The following is a 21,683-nucleotide window of genomic DNA, read 5'->3' as shown; positions in this document are numbered from 1 at the left end:
ATGGAATTGTTGAATTACTACATTGTACACCTGAAAGTAATATAACACTGTATGATCACTAAGTTGGAATTAGAATTTTAAAAAAGAGATATAAATAAAATTGGTTACTCTTTCATAGGCAAAATGTTGTCTTTTTATCAATGGGTTTCAAAAATAATTAGATCCTAATGTAGGGAGAGAAGTATAAAGTGGGAACTTTGTTTCTTCTTTACCCACTACTCTATTCCTATTAAATCAGACAAGTTCTAATTTTTCTCTTTTATGTGTATTTTCCACACTGTAAGATTGTTTTAGCAAAAATAAATAAAGACAAAAGCACTTTTTCTTAAATAAACAAAAGAGCAAGTGAATGAATAATTAAATATTCTTGAGCAAATAACATAAAGTTGTTTCACCATTAACTCTGAATTTAAGAGTAATAGCAAAACAAGTATATCATCCTTCAGTGAGTGATTGTATGGTGTGGCATACAAAATTCTTCTAAGGATGTTCTTCCAGTAAGCTGATATTTTTGAGATTCATGAATGAGGTGGGTCTTCCTTAGGACCCAAATGTAAAGACTATTTTCTCAAAGCAACCTATAACCCCAGGAAACATTGGATAAAGAGGTAAATTACATGGTGAGATGTGACTGATTTGTCTTGATTTTGTCCATGGCTGCATTAGAATGTTTTAAACTAAACCAACTATTTATCTCTGTGTCCAACTTCCCCTCTCATACCCATGTCTTTTTAGTGTAACCTACAGAGCTATGGAGTGGGGCAATTATTCCATGTATGCCGACTTTGTTCTCCTGGGCTTATTCAGCAATACCCATTTTCCCTGGCTTCTCTTTGCCCTCATCCTTTTGGTCTTTGTCATCTCCATAGCCAGCAACACCATCATGATCATTCTCATCCATATGGACTCCCGCCTCCACACTCCCATGTACTACTTGCTCAGCCAGCTCTCCCTCATGGATATCTTGTACATTTCTACCATTGTGCCAAAGATGCTGGTTGACCAGATGATGGGCCAGAGGGCCATATCCTTTGCAGGATGCACTGCCCAGCACTTCCTTTACTTGACCTTGGCAGGGGCTGAGTTTTTCCTCCTAGGACTAATGTCCTATGACCGCTATGTAGCCATCTGCAGCCCATTGCACTATCCTGTCCTCATGAGCCGAAAGGTCTGCTTGTTGATTGTGGTGGCAGCCTGGCTGGGAGGGTCCATAGATGGCTTCCTGCTCACTCCAGTGACAATGCAGTTCCCTTTCTGTGCCTCTCGAGAAATCAACCACTTCTTCTGTGAGGTCCCTGCCCTTCTGAAGCTCTCCTGTACTGACACATCAACCTATGAGACAGCCATGTATGTCTGCTGCATCATGATGCTCCTCATCCCTTTCTCTGTCATCTCAGCCTCTTATACAAAGATTCTTATCACTGTTTATAGGATGAGTGAAGCAGAGGGAAGGCAAAAGGCAGTGGCCACTTGCTCTTCGCACATGGTGGTGGTCAGCCTCTTCTATGGTGCCGCCATGTACACCTATGTGCTGCCTCATTCTTACCATACCCCTGAGAAGGACAAAGCTGTGTCTGCCTTCTATACCATCCTCACTCCCTTGCTCAACCCACTCATCTATAGCCTCAGGAACAAAGATGTTACAGGAGCTCTAAAGAAAGCTCTGGGCAGGTGTTTGTCCTCAGGAAGTGTATCCACCTTTTAAAGAAATTGCATTTGCCTCTTGAGATTTGAAGAAAAGAATACAAAACTTTATCATTACCTTTGGATTTGCTTATTGGAAACATAACAAGTCATTCACATGCCAGGAAGCAAATGTGGGGGTATTCTTGGGATTTGGAAAGCAGACTGTGGGATTTTGAGAACTTGGTCATTTTTGAGAAGTATAAGGGTTCTGAACAGTGGATGGGTTGAGATGGAGTGGGAATAAAGTTGGGTTTTCATTAATCACCTATCTGCTTTCCACAAAGCATGCATGCCTTTGGAAACATGCAGTTGTCCTTTTCTTTCAAAGGTCAGTTGTGGCAAAGGAAATGCTTATCTTCAGCTATTCCTCTGACTTTTCAGCTATTCTGATTTTTCCACCACCACTAATTGCTCTTTAAGACACTTAACAAATTGACCACTTCAAAGAAATCAACTGTCCAATATTGTCTTGATTGTACTTCAAATGTTATTTTAATCTCTACCAATGATGTTTTTACTATTCCATATTTAATTCAATCAAGCCAAAATTGGCATTATTATTTGTTGAAAAAATGGTTTGACTCAATGTAATTAATTTTCTCAACTGAATCTCATCAAAATGGCTCAAAAACACAATGGAAAAAAATGAAAATTAAAAAAAAAACACACAATGGAACAAATCAAATTTGGGAGAAGGCCAGCAACTTTATTTTTCTGCCCTTAAAGTTTTATTAAAATCATCCAAGAATGATGAACTAGATGTTAAAAAATTGTGGTTTTGAGGCATTGGTAAGCATGGATTGCTCCTACATTTTCTATCCCTTCTTACCTCAAACTCTTAATGATATCATTTAAAAGGAACAACTAGGGCAATTTGAAATAACATCTCTATCACTGTAAGAGACAGAAATATTAGGCCTAATATTTTATTTTTAACAATTCTTATGCAAAAGAATGGGACTCTTTTAACAGCTAAAGGTTGATTTATTCTGTTGGAAATTAACATACTTATTATTCAAATATTATTACTCAATTTTTGTATTCTCATATTTTTTTAAATTTAGCCTAATTTGTTTAATTATTTTAGTAATTATATATTAGCCAGTATTCTTCTGAGGTAGAGAAAATTATTTGAATCTCCTCTTTTCCTTTATTTTCCTTACTTAACAAAACTCATTCTATTTCAGGTTCTCTGCCTTTCCAACTTCTTGCTTTCATATCTTAAGGTTTACTTATCTTATATTTCATTATCTATGGAGAAAATATTTGCAACACAAAGAACAAGTTGTGATTATATAAAACCTCATTTTAAAAATTTGTAAGTATTAGGATGGTTTAAATGTGCACAGGCAAGTCCACTAGGAGTTCACATATGTTTCCAAAAATTTGATGCTTTTCTACTCTGAAAAAGAAACATTATAGAACTTTCATAGACACATTTTTCTATCTTGTGTCTATGAAGTTCTATAATGTTTCTTTTTGGGTGGTGGTATTATTTCTTTCTTTTTTTTAAACTTTTGTTGACTAGTTCTTTTATTTATTTTTTTTTATTGTGTTGTTAGTCAACATACAATGCATACTTAGCTTTTGATATAGTGTCCCAAGATTCATTGTTTACATATAACACCCAGTGCTCCATGTGATAAGTGCCCTCCTTAACACCCACCACCAGATATTGTTTCTTATCCCTAAATGTGGGTATCTGTCCTAAAGTTTCATTAAGAACACTCAAATTGGAACCAGACGTTGTAGTTAGCCTTTTAGATTTTGCCACTATATTTTGATATCCCAGGATTCCTCAACCCAGTCCTTCACTCCCTTTGAACTTTATTTTCTAACACCTGTGTCATGGAAAGAATGACTTAGAATAAGAATAGTCAGTTTGGGCCATTTTCTGATTTGGAAATAGTTTTATAAGTGGATCCCTGTGGGACAGAAATAGATTAGGAAAATTATATTCTCATTACAGACAAACTTTGCCATTGTAACTCTTGTAAAATTCTAACTATAGATATGTTTACTATGTAAAAATAAACAAATTAATTTCTTGAACCCCTATTTCTGAATTATTAAATTAGGATATTCTAACCTATTTCTTACTTCAACAATACTTCTAAGAGAATATGAGATTACTGGTGCAAAGCAATTTTGGCTTTGGAAGGTGCTATATACCACGATGTATTATTATAATTAACTCATTATTATTGAGCAGGAATAGTGAAACCTGCTTCCCTCATCCTCTTCTATTCCAGTTTTGTCTCGACATTGCAATTAAAATCATTTATTGCAGAGATGAGGTTACAGAGATGATTAATGCCTTCTAATTCCAACATAAGGCCTTTAATAAAACATACAGAAAATGTTTTAAGGACTGCTGTTAATCTGACTGCCCATTACACATACTTCTGATAGAATAAGTCATTGTCTCTAGAATATCTTGAGGGGCTGAGTGTCATAAGTTCCCTTCACATTGATTTTCACCTAACCTCAGAAACTGAAGAACATAGGCAAAAACTCAACATGAAGATAATTTCTTGTTGGGAATAAGCTACTCAACAAACCTGACGCCAAACTTTCCCAACCCAGTGAATCAAAAATGGCTGCATGCTTCAAGGCATATCTCTCCTGTATGTTCACTTTTTTTTTTGTTTGTTTAGTTTTGGCCATATAGTTGACATGCAAATAATATAAATTGAAAGAATGAAATAAATGTCAAATGTTCTATAACACAGTTCCTTTCAGCATCAGTCAGTTTTCTCCTTTATAGACTAATATGAGCAAATTCAAGGCATAGTTTTCATTAGAGGGCTCTGCCATTCTCCAATTTAGGCCTTTTCCCCTCACTCTTTCTTATATCCTTCTTCTCTCCCCTGATTCATATACCTCTCTCTTCCATCCCTGACTAATATGTCCTACCTCCTTTATTTCTTTTTTTAGTTTTTATTTAATTTCCACTTAAATTATTTAAATTCTATGTAGTTAACATTCAGTGTAATATTAGTTTCAGATGTACATTTAAGTGATTCAACATTTATATACAACCCTCCAATGCTCATCAGAAGTGCACTCCTTAATTCCTATCACCTATTTAACCTATCATCCCTCTTCCCTCCCCTCTGGTAACTATCTGCTCTCTATAATTAAGAATCTGTTTCTTGGATTGCCTCTCTCTCTTTTTCCCCTATGATTCTTTTATTTCTTTTTTCTTAATTCCACCTGTGAGTGAAATCATACTGTATTTGTCTTTCTTTTATTTTGCTTAGCATAACACTCTCTAGCTCCATCCATGTCATTGCAAATGACAAGATTTCATTCTTTTTATGGCTAAGTAATATTCCATACACGGCACCACATCTTCTTTATCCATTCATCAGACAACAGGCATTTGAGATCTTTCCATAATTTAGCTGTTGTAGATAATGCTACTATAAACATCTCAGTGGATGTATCCCTTCTAATTAGTAGTTTTGTTTTCTTTGGGTAACTACCTAGAAGAGCAATTGCTAATTGTAAGGTGGTTCTGTTTCTAACTTTTTGAGGAACCTCCATACAGTTTTCCAGAAGTAACTCTGAGACATTTCTTTTTATGTGCAGTCAGCCAACATATAGTACATCATTAGTTATTGATATAGTGTTCAGTGGTTCATTAGTTGCATATAATACTCAGTGCCCATCACAAGCCCTACCTTTTAGCCTTTTTTAACTTTTCTTTCTCTCACTCTTGCTCTTGCACTTTGTCCATTTCTACCTTTTCTACTGTTTTGACTATACTCCAGCACCCACTGCTGAGATGATACTGCACTTCCATAATGATGGATGGGGTTTCAATTAGCTTAGATTAGCAGAGAAAGAAATTTTATGGTCTTTCAAAGTGGGCTTCTAAAGTGTATTGGCAATGATATCAAGGTGAAAGGTGATATAGCTAATGTAGAGAAATTTGTAAGGAAATGTATTTAATATACAGAGACTTGGCTAGATGCACTTACTTGTAACAGAGGTTTATAAAAAGAAAACATATGCAAATCTATATCTTTTCTTTTTAGAGTATGCTCAGTAGTCTTCTTTGGTTCTGATGTATCCATATAAATAAACTTTATCTAAAATAGATGAAAATCCCCCAAATGATAGTTGGAGCACTTGAGTGAGTCAGTCAGTTGTGTCCAGCTCTTGATTTTGGCTCAGATAATGATCATGGGGTCTTGAGATTGAGCCCCTCATTGGGCTCCAGAGTTAGTGGGGAGTTTGCTTGAGATTCTCTTTCTTCCTCTTCCCCTCCCCCTAGCTTGCATTTTTTCCTCTCTCTCAAATAAATAAAAAGGGGAAGGAAAGAAAAATAAATAAGAGGTAAGGTAAAACAGAGGCCATAAATTTTCTAAAAGTTATTTTGCATAAATAGCTTTAAACATAAGATAAATTGAACTTTCTAAAAATGAAATGCAAATAGGAAGTAATCTTGTTTGGGGAGGGGAACAACTTAAGTACCACCATTAAAATAAAGCAATACTAATGATACTAAATATCATGATAGAATATTTCTTATGCACTATATCTAGTGATGGGCACATTCCTTATATGACTTCTAATTCTCACAAATTTATTAGACCTAGACCTTAAATCCTACACCCTGTACATTATAAATAAAAACACATATATGTTTCCAGCCACTTAGGATACTTTTTAAAAACTAATTACTAAAAATATTTTATAGTTCTCCAATAAATATAAAATTTCCTTAATTAGATGTGCAATTGATTTGAATAGAATCTTTTTTTTAAGATTTTATTTATTTTTTTTGACAGACAGAGATCACAAGTAGGCAGAGAAGCAGGCAGAGAGAGAGGAGGAAGCAGGCTCCCTGCCAAGCAGAGAGCCCAATGTGGGGCTCGATCCCAGGACCCCGGGATCATGACCTGAGCCGAAGGCAGAGGCCTTAACCCACTGAGCCACCCAGGCGCCCCGATTTGAATAGAATCTTACCTTCACTCTGATGTGACTTACTCTAGAGCCTCCAATGGGTTTCAACGACATATTGACCCTCTCAGTCCTGGATTGATCTGTAGTGCCCAAGTTGACTACATCCAAGTGCCAAATGGGAAAAGTGAGGAGAAAGCATTAGGCCATAGCTTTTATTTGAGTTTCTGTGGATATATAAGGCAATATGAGGGAAACAGGTTAGGATTGGCTCATTCAGGTAATTTTGTTTGGCTCTACTGTGGTCTCTAGTTGCCTCATACCTAATTCTGAAAGATTAAGGCAGAGAAATATTTTATCTAGGGGTGTACATGCCAGATAGAGGAGGTCTGAGTCTGTATTGGTTAGTTTTCAAGTTAAAAACATGGCTCTATCTGAGCCCTTTGCTATTTCTCAAGATTTGGCTAGCCCTGGATGGGGCAGTCCTTCCATTTTAGAAGGGATACTAAGATGCCAAAACATTCTAATATGCAGAAAACTTAAAATATATATACATGTGTATACATACAGGGTATCAGAAAGTACTGTTTCAATAGGTGTCTTTCTTGGACAACACTTCTTCCTGATAAAATGTTGCCTAATCTCACTTGGAATTCTCTTCTTACGAGAACCTGTGAGGGTCAAAAACTGCCTGAATTTCTGTGGCTTCTCCCAGAACAACTCCAGGCCAGCTTCTACCAGCTGGCACCCTGCATAGAGTTCCTCCTACATCTCTTTACTTCTTCTCATATGGAAGACCATAAGAAGGATCAAGACCCCTTACAAAACTCAATTTTCCTTCTTTTAACGCAGAGATCCAAAGCTTCTGTTCTCAATGTTTTCCACTTTTGGCTGGTTCTTCCCTAGGTTCCATGTATTAACTGAACAGTCTGTGGATCAGGATATTTTCTGACTCAAACATCAGAAAGGCCTGAGTCTGAGGTCATGCAGATAAAATGATGTTTTGTTTTGCTTTGTTTTGTTTTGTTTTTGTTTCTTATGGAAGAAAAAAATTCTCTAGTTTGGGAGGGAAGTGGAAAAAACCTGATAACTTTGAATAGAGGAAAATGATAGTAGAGGAAAGTTAGTTGATGGGGAATGATCTAGACTCTTATATGTGTAAATAAGCAAAGTAACACATTACTTTAAGCAAGAGTGTGAACACTGAAATCAAAATTAGATACCAACAGGTGGTGTAAACAAAAGTTAACCATAAAATATTGTGTTCATGATGTATATATGGTCACTGCTTAATTTCCATTCCAAATATCTACAATATAATATAAATGTACATTTTGACCATTTGTCACATTAGTTTTATATATTTAGTATATTTAGTATTTTATATACTTGATTCATTGACAAAGTAAACATGTCCTAAACTGCTTAATGTGCTACTCTTTTAGAAGGTTCTGTTCCCTATACACATTCTTTCACTCTCTATCTCTCATCAGAAACACGCACACACACAACCTAAATCCATTTATTTTTATTTTTATTTATTTATTTATTTATTTTTAATTTTTCATTTCTCTACAGCATAACAATATTCATTCTTTATGCTCCAACCCAGTGCTCCATGCAATCCATGCCCTCTCTAATACCCACCACGTGGTTCCTCCAACCTCCCACCCCCACCCCTTCAAAACCCTCAGATTGGTTATTAGAGTCCATAGTCTCTCATGGTTCACCCCCCCTTCCAATTTCCCTCAACTCCCTTCTCCTCTCCATCTCCCCTTGTCCTCCATGTTATTTGTTATGCTCCACAAATACGTGAAACAATATGATAATTGACTCTCTCTGCTTGACTTATTTCACTCAGCAGAATCTCTTCCAGTCCCGTCCATGTTGCTACAAAAGTTGGGTATTCATCCTTTCTGATGGAGGCATAATACTCCATAGTGTATATGGACCACATCATCCTTACCCATTCGTCAGTTGAAGGGCATCTTGATTCTTTAAACAGTTTGGCGACCGTGGCCAATGTTGCATTAAACATTGGGATTAGAGATGGCCCTTCTTTTCACTACATCTGTATCTTTGGGGTAAATACCCAGTAGTGCAAATGCAGGGTCCTAGGGAAGCTCTATTTTTAATTTCTTGAGGAATCTCCACACTGTTCCCAAAGGGGCTGCACCAACTTGCATTTCCACCAACAGTGTAAGAGGGTTCCCCTTTCTCCACATCCTCTTCAACAATGTTGTTTCCTGTCTTCCTAATTTTGGTCATTCTAAGTGGTGTAAGGTGATATCTCAATGTGGTTTTCATTTGAATCTCCCTGATGGCTGGTGATGAAGAACATTTGTTCATGTGTCTGATAGCCATTTCTAAGTCTTCATTGGAGAAGTGTCTCTTCATATCTTCTGCCCATTTTTTTCTTTTTTTAATTTATTTTCAGCGTAAGAGTATTCATTGTTTTTGCACCACACCCAGTGCTGCATGCAATCCATGCCCTCTCCAATACCCACCACGTGGTTCCCCCAACCTCCCACCCTCCACCCCATCAAAACCCTCAGATTGTTTTTCAGGGTCCATAGTCTCTCATGGTTCACCTCCCCTTCAAATTTCCCTCAACTCACTTCTCCTCTCCATCTCCCCTTGTCCTCCATGCTATTTGTTATGCTCCACAAATAAGTGAAACCATATGATAATTGACTCTCTCTGCTTGACTTATTTCACTCAGCATAAACTCTTCCAGTCCCGTCCATGTTGCTACAAAACTTGGGTATTCATCCTTTCTGATGGAGGCATAATACTCCGAAGTGTATAGGGACCACATCTTCCTTATCCATTCATCCGTTGAAGGGCATCTTGGTTCTTTCCACAGTTTGGCGACTGTGGCCATTGCTGCTAGAAACATTGGGGTACAGATGGCCCTTTTTTCACAACATCTGTATCCTTGGGGTAAATACCCAGTAGTGCAATGGCAGGGTCCTAGGGAAGTTCTATTTTTAATTTCTTGAGGAATCTCCACACTGTTCTCCAAAGTGGCTGCACCAACTTGCATTCCCACCAGCAGTGTAAGAGGGTTCCCCTTTCTCCACATCCCCTCCAACACATGTTGTTTTCTGTCTTGCTAATTTGGGCCATTCTAACTGGTGTAAGGTGGTATCTCAATGTGGTTCTCATTTTAATCTCCCTGATAGCTAGTGATGAAGAACATTTTTTCATGTGTCTGATAGCCATTTGTATGTCTTTACTGGAGAAGTATCTGTTCAAATCCTCTGCCCACTTTTTGATATGACTGACTGTTTTGTATGTGTTGAGTTTGAGGAGTTCTTTATAGATCCTGGATATCAACTTTTGTCTGTGCTGTCATTTGCAAATATCTTCTCCCATTCCGTGGGTTGCCTCTTTGTTTTGTTGACTGTTTCCTTTGCTGTGCAGAAGCTTTTGATTTTGATGAAGTCCCAAAAGTTTATTTTGGCTTTAGTTTCCTTTGCCTTTGGAGACATATCTTGAAAGAAGTTGCTGTGGCTGATATCAAAAAGGTTACTTCCTATATTCTCCTCTAGGATTCTGATGGATTCCTGCATCATGTTGAGGTCCTTTATCCATTTTGAGTTTATTTTTGTGTATGGTGTAAGAGAATGGTCGAGTTTCATTCTTCTACATATAGCTGTCCAGTTTTCCCAGCACCATTTATTGTAGAGACTGTCTTTTTTCCACTATATATTTTTTCCTGTTTTGTCAAAGATTATTTGACCATAGAGTTGAGGGTCCATATCTGGGCTCTCTACTCTGTTCCACTGGTCTGTGTGTCTGTTTTTATGCCAGTACCATGCTGTCTTGGTGATCACGGCTTTGTAGTAAAGCTTGAAATACCAGTAATGTGATGCCCCCAGATTTACTTTTGTTTTTCAAAATTTCCTTAGCGATTCGGGGGTCTCTGCTGATTCCATACAAAATTTAGGATTATTTGCTCCAGCTCTGTGAAAATTTTGGGATTTTGATTGGAATGGCATTAAAAGTAGAGATTGTTCTAGGCAGTAGAGACATTTTAACAATGTTTATTCTTCCGATCCAAGAGCATGGAATGGTCTTCCAACTTTTTGAATCTTCTTCAATTTCTTTCATGAGTGTTCTGTACTACCTCGAGTACAGTTCCTTTACCTCTTTGGTTAGGTTTATTCCCAGGTATCTTATGGTTCTTGGTGCTGTTGTAAATGGAATCGATTCTCTCATTTCCCTTTCTGTATTTTCATTGTTAGTGTATAAAAAGTTTGTTATATAAAAGTTGTTATATACATTGTTAGTGTATAAAAAGTGTATACAAAGTTGATTTCTATACATTGATTTTGCATCCTGCCATGTTACTGAATTGCTGTATGAGTTCTAGTAGATGGGGTGGAGTCTTTTGGATTTTCCATATAAAGAATCATGTCATCTGTGAAGAGAGAGAGTTTGACTTATTCATTGCCAATTTGGATACCTTTTATTTCTCTATGTTGTCTTATTGCTGTTGCTAGGACTTCTAATAGTATGTTGAACAAGAGTGGTGAGAGTGGGCATCCTTGTCATATTCCTGATTTCAGCGGGAAGGCTGCAAGCTTTTTCCCATTGAGGATGATATTTGCTGTGGGTCTTTCATAGATAGATTTTATGAAGTTCAGGAATGTTCCCTCTATCCCTATACTTTGAAGTGTTTTAATCAGGAACATATGCTGGATTTTGTCAAATGCTTTTTCTGCATCAATTGAGAGGACCATGTGGCTCTTCTCTCTTCTCTTATTGATTTGTTCTATCCCATTTTTTGATTTGGGGATATTGAACCAACCTTGTAGCCCAGGGATGAATCCTACCTGGTCATGGTGGATAAACTTTTTAATGTGTTTTTGGATCCTGTTTGCTAGGATCTTGTTGAGAATCTTAGTATCCATATTCATGAGGGATATTGGTCTGAAATTCTTTTGGGTAGGGTCTGTGCCTGGTTTGGTGATCAGGGTAATGCTGGCTTCATAGAAAGATTCTGGAAGTTTTCATTCTGCTTCAATTTTTTGAAACAGCTTCAGAAGAATAGGTGTTATTTCTCCTTTGAAAGTTTGGTAGAATTCCCCAGGGAATTCGTCAGGTCCTGGGCTCTTGTCTTTTGGGAGGTTTTTGATAACTGCTTCTGTCTCATGACTAGATATCGTGACTAGGTATTCAGGTTTTCAATTTCTTCCTGGTTCAATTTTGGGTATTTATAGTCTTCCAGGAATGCATCCTTTTCATCTAGATTGCTTAGCTTATTGGCATATAACTGTTGATAATAACTTCTGATGATTGTTTCTACTTCCTTGGTGTTAGTTGTGATCTCTCTTTTTTCATTCATAATTTTACGAATTTGGGCTTTTTCTCTTTTCTTTTGGATTAGTGTGGCCAATTGTTTATTGATCTTATTGATTCTTTCAAAATCCAGCTTCTAATTTCATTGATACATTCTACTGTATCTCTGGTTTCTACATCATTGATCTCTGCTCTAATCTTCATTATTTACCTTCTTATGTGTGGAGTTGGTTTGATTTATTGTTGATTCTCCACTTCTTTAAGGTGTAGAGACAGCTGGTGTATTCTGGATTTTTTCAGTTTTTTTTGAGGGAGCCTTGGGTGGATATGTATTCTCCCTTAGGACCGCCTTTGCTGTAGCCAGTAGGGATTGGACAGAAGTGTCTTCATTCTCATTTGTTTCCAGGAACTGTTGAAGTTCTTCTTTGATCTCCTGGTTGATCCAAGCATTCTTAAGCAAGGTGGTCTTTAGCTTCCAGGTGTTTGAGTTCCTTCTGAACTTTTCCTTGTGATTGAGCTCCAGTTTCCAAGCATTGTTATGTAAGAATATGCAGGGAATAATCTCAGTCCTTTAGTATCGGTTGAGTCCTGATTTGTGACTCAGTATGTGGTCTATTCTTGAGAAGGTTCCATGTGCACTTGAGAAGAATGAGTATTCTGTTGTTTTAGGGTGGAATGTTCTGTATATATCTGTGAGGTCCATCTGGTCCAATGTGTCATTCAATGCTCTTGTTTCTTTTTTGATTTTCTGTTTTGATGATATGTCCATTTCTGAGAGAGGCATGTTAAGATCTCCTACTATTAATGTATTCCTATTAATATGACTCTTTATCTTGATTAACAGTTTTCTTATGTAATTGGCTGCTCCCATATTGGGGGCATAGATGTTTACCATTGTTAGATCATCTTGGTCGATAGTTCCTTTAAGAATAATGTAGTGTCCTTCTGTGTCTCTGACTACAGTCTTTAGTTTAAAATCTAATTTATCTGATATGAGAATCGCTACCCAGCCTTCTTTTGAGGCCCAGTGGCATGAAAGATGCTTCTCCATCCCTTCACTTTCAGTCTGGGTGTATCTTTAGTTTCAAAATGGGTCTCTTGTGCACAACATATGGATGGGTCCTGTCGTTTTATCCAATCTGCAACCCTGTGTCATTTTATGGGTGCATTTAGGCCATTCACACTGAGAGTGATTATTGATAGATACGTTTGTTTTTTTTTAAGATTTTATTTATTCATTTGACAGACAGAGATCACAAGTAGGCAGAGAGAGAGGAGGAAGCAGGCTTCCCGCGGAGCAGAGAGCCTGATGCAGGGTTCGATCCCAGGACTCTGGGATCATGATCTGAACCGAAGGCAGAGGCTTTAACCCACTGAGCCAGCCAGGCACCCCGATAGATATGTTTTTTTTGACATCATTTTACCTTTGAAGTCTTTTCTTCTGTAGATTGTCTCTATATTTCTGTCCAATGCTATTCATAGGAGTTTTCCTCTTTTATAGAATGCCCCCTTAATATTTCCTGTGGTGTCGGCTTGGTGGTCGCATAGTCTTTTAAGCCTTGTGGGTCTTGGAAACTCTTTTTCTCTCCATGCATTTTGAATGTCAGTCTTGCTGGATAAAGTATTCTTGGCTGCATGTTCTTCTCATTGAGTGCCCTGAATATATCTTGCCAGCCCTTTCTGGCTTGCCAGGTGTCTGTGGACAGGTCTGACCTTATTATGATGGATTTTCCTCTGTAAGTAAGGAGCCTCTTTGTCCTAGTAGCTTCCAAGAGACTGTATCTGCAGTTATGATTTTTCAATTTTATTATCAGGTGCCTTGATGTTTTTTTGGAATCTATAATCTTAGTGGGAAACCTTTCTGCCTCTAGTACATGAACGCTGGTTCAATTTACGAGATTGGTAAAATTTTCATGAAGAATTTGTTCCACTATATCTTCTAGACTTCTTTCTTTCTCCTCCCCTTCAGAGATTCCAATAATTCTGACGTTGGAACGTTTCATGGCATCATTTATTTCCCTGATTCTGTTTTTGTGGTTCCTAAGCTGTTTGTTCCAGGCTTCCTCTTGATCCTTTCTCTCTATCTGTTTGTCCTCCAGATCACTAATTCTATCTTCTGTCTCAGTTACCCTAGCTTTGAGAGAATTTAGATTAGATTGGAACTCATTGAGAGCATTGTGAACCTCATCCCTGGTGGCTTTCAGTTCTGCCCTAATCAATTCCCATTGGTCATCCATGGCTTTCTCCAACCTAGCTATTGCCTGGAAAATTGTTTGCCTGAATTCTCTTTCTGACATATTGTCTATGTTGATAGCCGTTTGCTCTGTTGCAGAAGGCCCATCCTCTGTATTTTTCTTCTGTTGGGCATTCCTCCTCCTCGTCATTTTGGTGAGAGATGACGGAACATATGTAGCTAGATATATTGACTGTGGTGCAATCAAGGTGCACCCTGGAATGCTTCTGAGCAATCAGGATTCTCCACCCAAACGAGAGAAAAAAGAAAAGAAAAGAAAAAGAAAAAAAGAGAGAGGGAGGGGGAGACAGGAAAAAAAGGATAATAAAAGAGAAGATTCAGCCCAAATGGGCCCTATGGAAAGATTTATGAAGTATACAAACAAAAACAGACAAACAAAAAGACTGATAAAATTATATGGCAAGAGAAAAAAATATATATGTATAAGCAAATAAAGGAAGAACCTCGTCAAAAAGAACCCTAAGTATAAGATTTATATACTATCAGGACAAACACAAAAACAGAGAAACACTCGCGGAAGAAGAAGATAAGAGAGTGGTTATAAATTCTCAGTGTGGGCGAGGAAGGTTATTTTGATTCTTCCTGGATGTATCTTGATATCTTTGTTAAAGGACTCAACTTTCCTAAGATAAAGGGGGATTAAAAATTGGTTTACCTATAGGGGTAGCATTGATTGGGGAAAGGGGATTACCCTGAAGTTTAACTCTATATGAATATTAGAAGATAAAAATAAAAAAGGAATAAACTAGACTAAACTAAACTAAAATTTAAAAAAAATTAAAAAATAGAAATGCAAAAGAAAAACACAGGTGTATGTGTCAAAAAGTTTAGGATAGGGGCGCCTGGGTGGCTCAGTGGTTTAAGCCTCTGCCTTCGGCTCAGGTCATGATCTCAGGGTCCTGGGATCGAGTCCCACATCGGGCTCTCTGCTCAGCAAGAAGCCTGCTTCTCTCTCTCTCTCTCTCTCTCTCTGCCTTCCTCTCCGTCTACTTGTGATCTCTCTCTGTCAAATAAATAAATAAAATATTTAAAAAAAAAAGTTTAGGATAGAAGGTTATTATGGAATTTGATGTACTGGACATCTCACTGTGATGATAAATAAGTTAAAAAATTATGTATATGTAAAAAAAAGAACCAGAATATTGTGAACGAGTTAAAAATAAGAATTGTATCTATGAAGTAGTGGTGGTTGTTCCCTTGTAGTCTTTTTTTTTTTTTTTTTTTTTTTCTTTCCTGGTTGGTTTTCTGGGGGAGAGTCCTGCCACGTGGGTTTTCAGTCAATGATGTTCCCTGAGTTAAGTCCTCCCGCCCCCCCTCAAGGGGGTGGGCTCTGAGGAAACCGGTTTTTTCAAGCTATTGTTCTCTGGAGGTTTTTATGTTTGTTCACTTTTGTTCCTTGCCTTGACAGCTTCTGATGCTTTTTTTAGGTTTAGAGGAAAGCAAACTTCACCCTGACCTCCCTCTCAGAGAGAAGCCTCAGTCTGGTCCCCTGTGGGTGCTGCAGAGCCCATATAAATTCCCCCTTGGCTGCTGGCAGAGCATGTTCCGAGTCTCGATCCCTGGGGATGCAGGATATTCTGCTTGTACCCAAAACCACAGCAAGCGGCGGCTGTCTGGGCAGCTCTAGACCACCAGAGAGGTTCCAAGCAGAGATCGCACATTGAGATTTTTCGCTGGCCCGAGCTGGGAGTGCCTGGTCTTTCTGGGTCTAAGAGTGCTGGGCTTGTACGCACCTCTCTCAGGGGAGGGTGTGGGTCGAGCACGTCTCAGGCCTTGATAGCAGGGTGTGAGTCCAAGAGCACCAGGATGGGCCTTCGTGCACCTCTCTCAGGGGAGTGTGTGGGGCCCACATGCGTCTCAGGCTATGATAGTATGGCGCAGGTCTAAGAGCACTGGGTTCAGCCTTTGCACACCTCTCTCAGGGGATGTGAGGGGTGCACGCGTCTCAGGCTCTGTTAGCACGGCTTGGCGTTCTGCTGCCTGGTGAGGCTCCCAGCCCCTCACAGGAGCTGGACCCCACGCGTTCTTGGGTGCTCTGATGGCTCAGTGACCAAGACCTGGTTTCTCCACCTCAGTCTCTCTGGCTCAGCGCCAGGGGAGGCTGTCCTGTGTCCAGGGACTTAAGCCCCTGTCCTTAGCCACCCCGATTCCCACAATTTCCCCCCATGATCCTTTGCTCTTTTTGAGTATTTTTAACCAGACTCCAAGTTAATGCTGGTCCCCAGATGCAGGGGATTCTCGTATTGGGGTATTACTTTCCAATCGGTCGCCTCTGGTGGCTCCCTCCCCCTTTTATTTATCTTTTGATATCAGTCCCACATTCCCACTCTGCTTTACCTGCCCACTGGCGTTCTGCCCCTATAGAGATCCAGACGTGTATAATTCTGATCTCAGGCTGATTTCATGGGTGGTCGGAGTTCTTTGGTAGGTAATCAGCTCACTTTAGGATACAGGTTTAATTGGCGCCTCCTCCTACTTCCCTGCCATCTTGTCTCCTCTAAATCCATTTTTTTTAATGCAATGAGTCTATGGTTATTTTTGAAATAAGAAATTTGGTTTATAATTATATCTTTCTTTCAACTTTCATAATCTATTACTCTAGGATATATACTAAGAAAGGATATAAATGTGGGGTGCCTGTGTGGTTCAGTCAGTTAAGTGTCTGCCTTCAACTCAGGTCATGATCCTAGGGTCCTAGGATCAAGCCTGCTTTCTGTTCATTGGGGAGTCTGCTCCACCCTCTCACTCTCCCTCTGTGCTCACTTTCTCTTTCTCTCTCTCTCAAATAAATGAGTAAATACTTTTTTAAAATGTTAGAAAATTTTTCATTCCTTAATCAAGGAAATTTGAGGCAATAAGATTGATTTACTATATGGGGGCTAATTGAAAATAATAATCATAATCATAATCATAAAAAGAATGATTTACCCCCTCAATACTCTGTAGAGTCCAATCTGAGTGTTCATATAAAATAAATTATGTGGCTCATATTTTGATTCAAAAGTAACTTATTTTTAGACAATTTTCACTGCAAAACCTTACAAACACTATTTCAGTTGTAATATCTTAAATTCTGTCTCTTTGTATATGAGTGAGACCTGTGCATGTCACAAGAAAATCTTCTGCATATTAAAGGAGGCGGAAGTAGTTGACTTTCATCAAATTTTCTGAGAGTTACAGTTGATATCCAGTATTGTTTATTTTTTTTAATTATGTTATGTTAGTCACCATACGATACATCATTAGTATTTGATGTAGTGTTCCAAGATTCATTGTTTACATATAACACCCAGTGTTCCAGCCACTGTGTGCCCTCCTTAATACCCACCACCAAGCTCACCCATCCCCCCTACCCCTGCCCTCTAAAACCCTCAGATTGTTTCTCAGAGTCCACAGTCTCTCATGCTTCATCTCCCCCTCCGATTCCCCCCTTCATTTTTCCTTCCCTTCTTCTAATGTCCTCCATGTCATTTCCTACGTTCCACAAGTAAGTGAAACCAAATGATAATTGACTTATTTTATTCAGCATAATCTCTTCCAGTCCCGTCCATGTGGGTGCAAAAGTTGGTATTCATCTTATGTGATGGCTGAGTAATATTCCATTGTATATATGGACCACATCTTCTTTATCCATTTGCCTGTTGAAGGGCATCTTGGCTCGTTCCACAGTTTGGCTATTGTGGACATTGTTGCTTTGAACTTTGGGGTACATACGGTCCTTCTTTTCACTACATCTCTATCTTTGGGGTAAATACCAGGTATTGTTTATTAACTATCCCAACACTTGTTTTTATCCTGCTTAGCTGATAAGGTGTAATAAATGTAGGTTAACACAAAATTGATTTTATTTTCCCCCTCTGGATCTTGCTTATTTGTTTAGAATATTACTCATAATATAAATCCATTTTTTGATGAACACTTAAAAAGAAAAATAAGTCTCTCTATTGCCCTGATTCATTTTATTTCCACATAAAGGGATAATTATTCCTTTTCAATGCTTTACAGACTACAAATTTCATTATTATGGAACCAAAAAATCCGAGTATATTTATAGTATTGATGGCCAATACATTTTATAGAAATAAACTTCAGTAAGTCTGTCACTGAAATACAAGAGGAAAAACACAATACAATGATAATAATAATAGACTCATTCCTCAATATCCATGAACAAATTAAAAAAATACTCATATAACTTCCTCAAAATAAAAAGCATGAGAATTAGTTCAAGGGAGTTTTAATAGTATTGTTTCTTTTTCCCTTTAAATTCAGAAATCATTTTCCCATCTGGAATTACCTTTACTTATAAACATGAAGGATCAGTAACACAGTACAGAAATAAATGTTAAGGAATGAAAAAGTAAACTAGCAATGGATTCCTAGGATAATATAACATTTTAATAGATTCAGAATTCCACCCTATCAGAAAAAAAAATGTTAATGTTTTGGCTGACCAATAATTTAAGAAAGGCTTAGGTCACCATAGAATAATATGAGCCCCTATTTAATACAAAATTTTTATACTACTCCACAATAGCAACCAAAAGGACTGTCATGATGATGACTCAAACCCCTCATTGTGGAATACAGTTCATGACTATCCTCATTAGAGATTCCTCATCCCAAGTTATCCCATGAGAAAAAGGGATCCAACTGCTTAAAGTTACCTATGCCTAAAAAGGTGAACTTCTTTGGCAATGCATCTCACCATAGCCCAACTGACCCTGATCCTCAGTTTAAATTAGTAGCACTGCCCTGTTAATCCCTAATGTCCCAACCATTCAAAAAGCCGTTTAGTAATAACAGACGCCCAAGGGCACCTGGGTGGTTCAGTGGGTGCATTCAACTCTTAATTTCAGCTCAGAGCATGATCTCAAGGTTGTGAAATCGAGCTCCACATTGAGCTCTGGCTGGATGTGGAACCTGCTTGGGATTTTCGCTCTCCCTCTGCCTGTCCTTCCCTCTCCCTATCTCCCTCAAAAGTAATAATAATAATAATGATGATGATGATTTATCATTAAAAGATAATAAACAGCAGCACCAAATACTAAATTCATCTAGATTTATTGGGTTCATCTTTATTTTCTATCAATTTATGAAATCACAAATGAATGTCAATGTATGATCTTAATAATGTAATAATCTTCACTGCAGAGAAAAACAAATTCAATCAACCCTTGAATTTTTGTTGCAAAGCAATATGGAGGGGAAGGCGCAGTTACCAACCTCAGGAAATATTTAATCTAAATTAATAAGCTTATAAAAAATTTAAAGAAGATAGTTCAGAATAAAATAAAGCAAATTTTGAAAGTGGTTTCATATAAACTATTATATTTATATTTCATGCCCAGCCCACAGAGATATAGACCTATGATTACCTTTCACAGATAATGAAAGTGTTATAGTTTATCTGTCTAATATCATATAGACCATAATTATACCAATATTGAAACTGCAATTCAAAATTATTCTGAATTCTATATTCTTTCCTTTATCCCATGCTGCTTCTGACTTATCCATAGTTGGCCCTGCCCAAATATCAATTATTAATTAGCCTAGCAACATTTTGCCTTTGGAGCCCCAGGAGCTTCCATGTGGCATAAGCATGAAGGCCATTCTCCAGAACACCACCAACTTTATCCTCTTGGGACTCATCACACATCTTGCATTCCTGGGCTTATCTTTGCAGTGGTCTTCTCCATTTTTTTTTTTTTTGGTGGCTGTAACAGCCAATGTGATCATGATTCTGCTCATCCATGTGGACTCTCACCTCCATACACCCATGTACTTTTTACTCAGCCAGTTTTCATGGATACAGTTTACATTTGCATAACTCTTCAAAAATGCTGCAAGATCTTCTATCCAAGGAAAAGATCATCTCCTTTTTGGGATGCATACTTCAGATCTTCCTCTACCTAACCCTAATTGGAGGTGAATTTTTCTTGCTAGGCCTCATGGCCTCTGGCCGGTACATGGCTGTGTGCAAACCCCTGGGATATCCTGTCCTCATGAACTGCAGGATTTGTTTGTTCATGGTGGTGGGCTCCTGGTTGGTGGATCCTTAGATGGATTCATGCTGACCCCATTCACCATGAGTTTCCCCTACTGATTAATTTCTGCAGAAATTAATCACTTTTTCTGTGAGATTCCAGCAGTATTAAAAATGTCATGTCTTGATACATCACTCTATGAGTCTCTGATGTATGCCTGCTGTGTGCTAATGCTGCTCATCCCTATATCCATTATCTCTGTTTCCTATGAATGCATCTTGCTTACTGTCCATTGGATGAACTGTGCCGGCATAAAGCCTTTGCTAACTCTTCCTTCCATATTTTGGTGGTGACCATTTCCTATGGTGCAGCCTTCTACACAAATGTGCTGCCCCATTCTTACCACACACCAGAGAAAGACAAGTTTGTATCCACCTTCTATACCATCCTCACCTCAATGCTCAACCCACTCATATACAGTTTGAGGAATAAAGATGTAGCCACAGCTCTAAGAAAATGCTGGGAAGATGCTCCTCCTCTTGGAGAATGAGAGTGCTGGATTTGTCCAAGAAATACTAGAGGGGCCAGATACACACATCATTTGTGTTGTAGCCACTGGCACACATTTATTCCATAAAATATGCTTTTGATTCTGGAAAAATATTCATTGTGATTTTAGTAATCCTGAATTATCAATAGGTAAAATCATATCTTTGCAAAAATCACTTAGGAACAATAAGCAAAGACTACAAGTATCATAATTGGCCAATTCTCTAATCTGGATTCACTGTAAAACTTTTTCCAGACAGCATTCTCTTCAAGTAACACCGTAAATAATCCCAAATGGGCCAAATGCCCCTTTTAAGAGTACTGAATAAATATTTTTATGTTACACATGTTTATGTGTCTTTTGCATCTATATTATTGATCAATTTTTGAACAGAAATTGTGAGGAGCAGTCACCATATCCTTGAGGATTTAATGTCAAACATTCATATAAATTAAATATTTTCTAATGATAATGTAGCAGCTTTATTTAGGAAAATTTTATGAAAATAATTTAATTGTATTTTGGTTTCTGTATTCTTAGTCATGTTTTATGAGTGTTTGTATTCTCTAACTACTGAAATTAAACTATGGGTAGTTATCATGCCTTTATTCACATAGAGTCTCATATGTTCCTGGAAATCAATAGAAATTTACTAGTTGAATAAAATCTGACTTCTGTCATTCAGATAGCAACATGGCTAAAATCTTCAAAAACTTGCATTCATGCCCTGCTAGGGTGGCCTGTGATGTGGGTGACAAAGAATTCTTCAAAGAGTAAAACCACAAGCAGAACAGAATTCATTCACTCTCCAAGAGAGGAGAATGAATATCATATGTGATATATGTGACATATGTATCACATATGTATCACATATGGATATATGTGGGGGTGTGTGTATGTGTGTGTATATATATATATATATATATATGTATGTGTGTGTGTGTGTGTATATATATATAATATCATCCAAGAGGGATGTCAGCCA

At 37.8% G+C, this 21,683-nt stretch overlaps 1 protein-coding gene and 1 pseudogene across 1 annotated transcript; both read left to right on the top strand.

Annotated features, from left to right (window-relative positions):
• Positions 1 to 776: 776 nt before the first annotated feature.
• Positions 777 to 1,705, top strand: LOC125100584 (olfactory receptor 2T7-like). The gene is given in 2 exon segments (XM_047730859.1): positions 777 to 830; positions 833 to 1,705. Coding segments are annotated over 2 exon segments (927 nt in total).
• An 18,058-nt stretch (positions 1,706 to 19,763) lies between these two features.
• Positions 19,764 to 20,727, top strand: LOC125100581 (olfactory receptor 2T2-like; annotated as a pseudogene).
• The last annotated feature ends 956 nt before the right edge of the window (positions 20,728 to 21,683 follow it).

This window comes from Lutra lutra, chromosome 5 (genome assembly GCF_902655055.1).
Source record: "Lutra lutra chromosome 5, mLutLut1.2, whole genome shotgun sequence".
Taxonomy (NCBI): Eukaryota; Metazoa; Chordata; class Mammalia; order Carnivora; family Mustelidae; genus Lutra; species Lutra lutra.
This window is presented reverse-complemented; position numbering and strand designations above follow the sequence as displayed.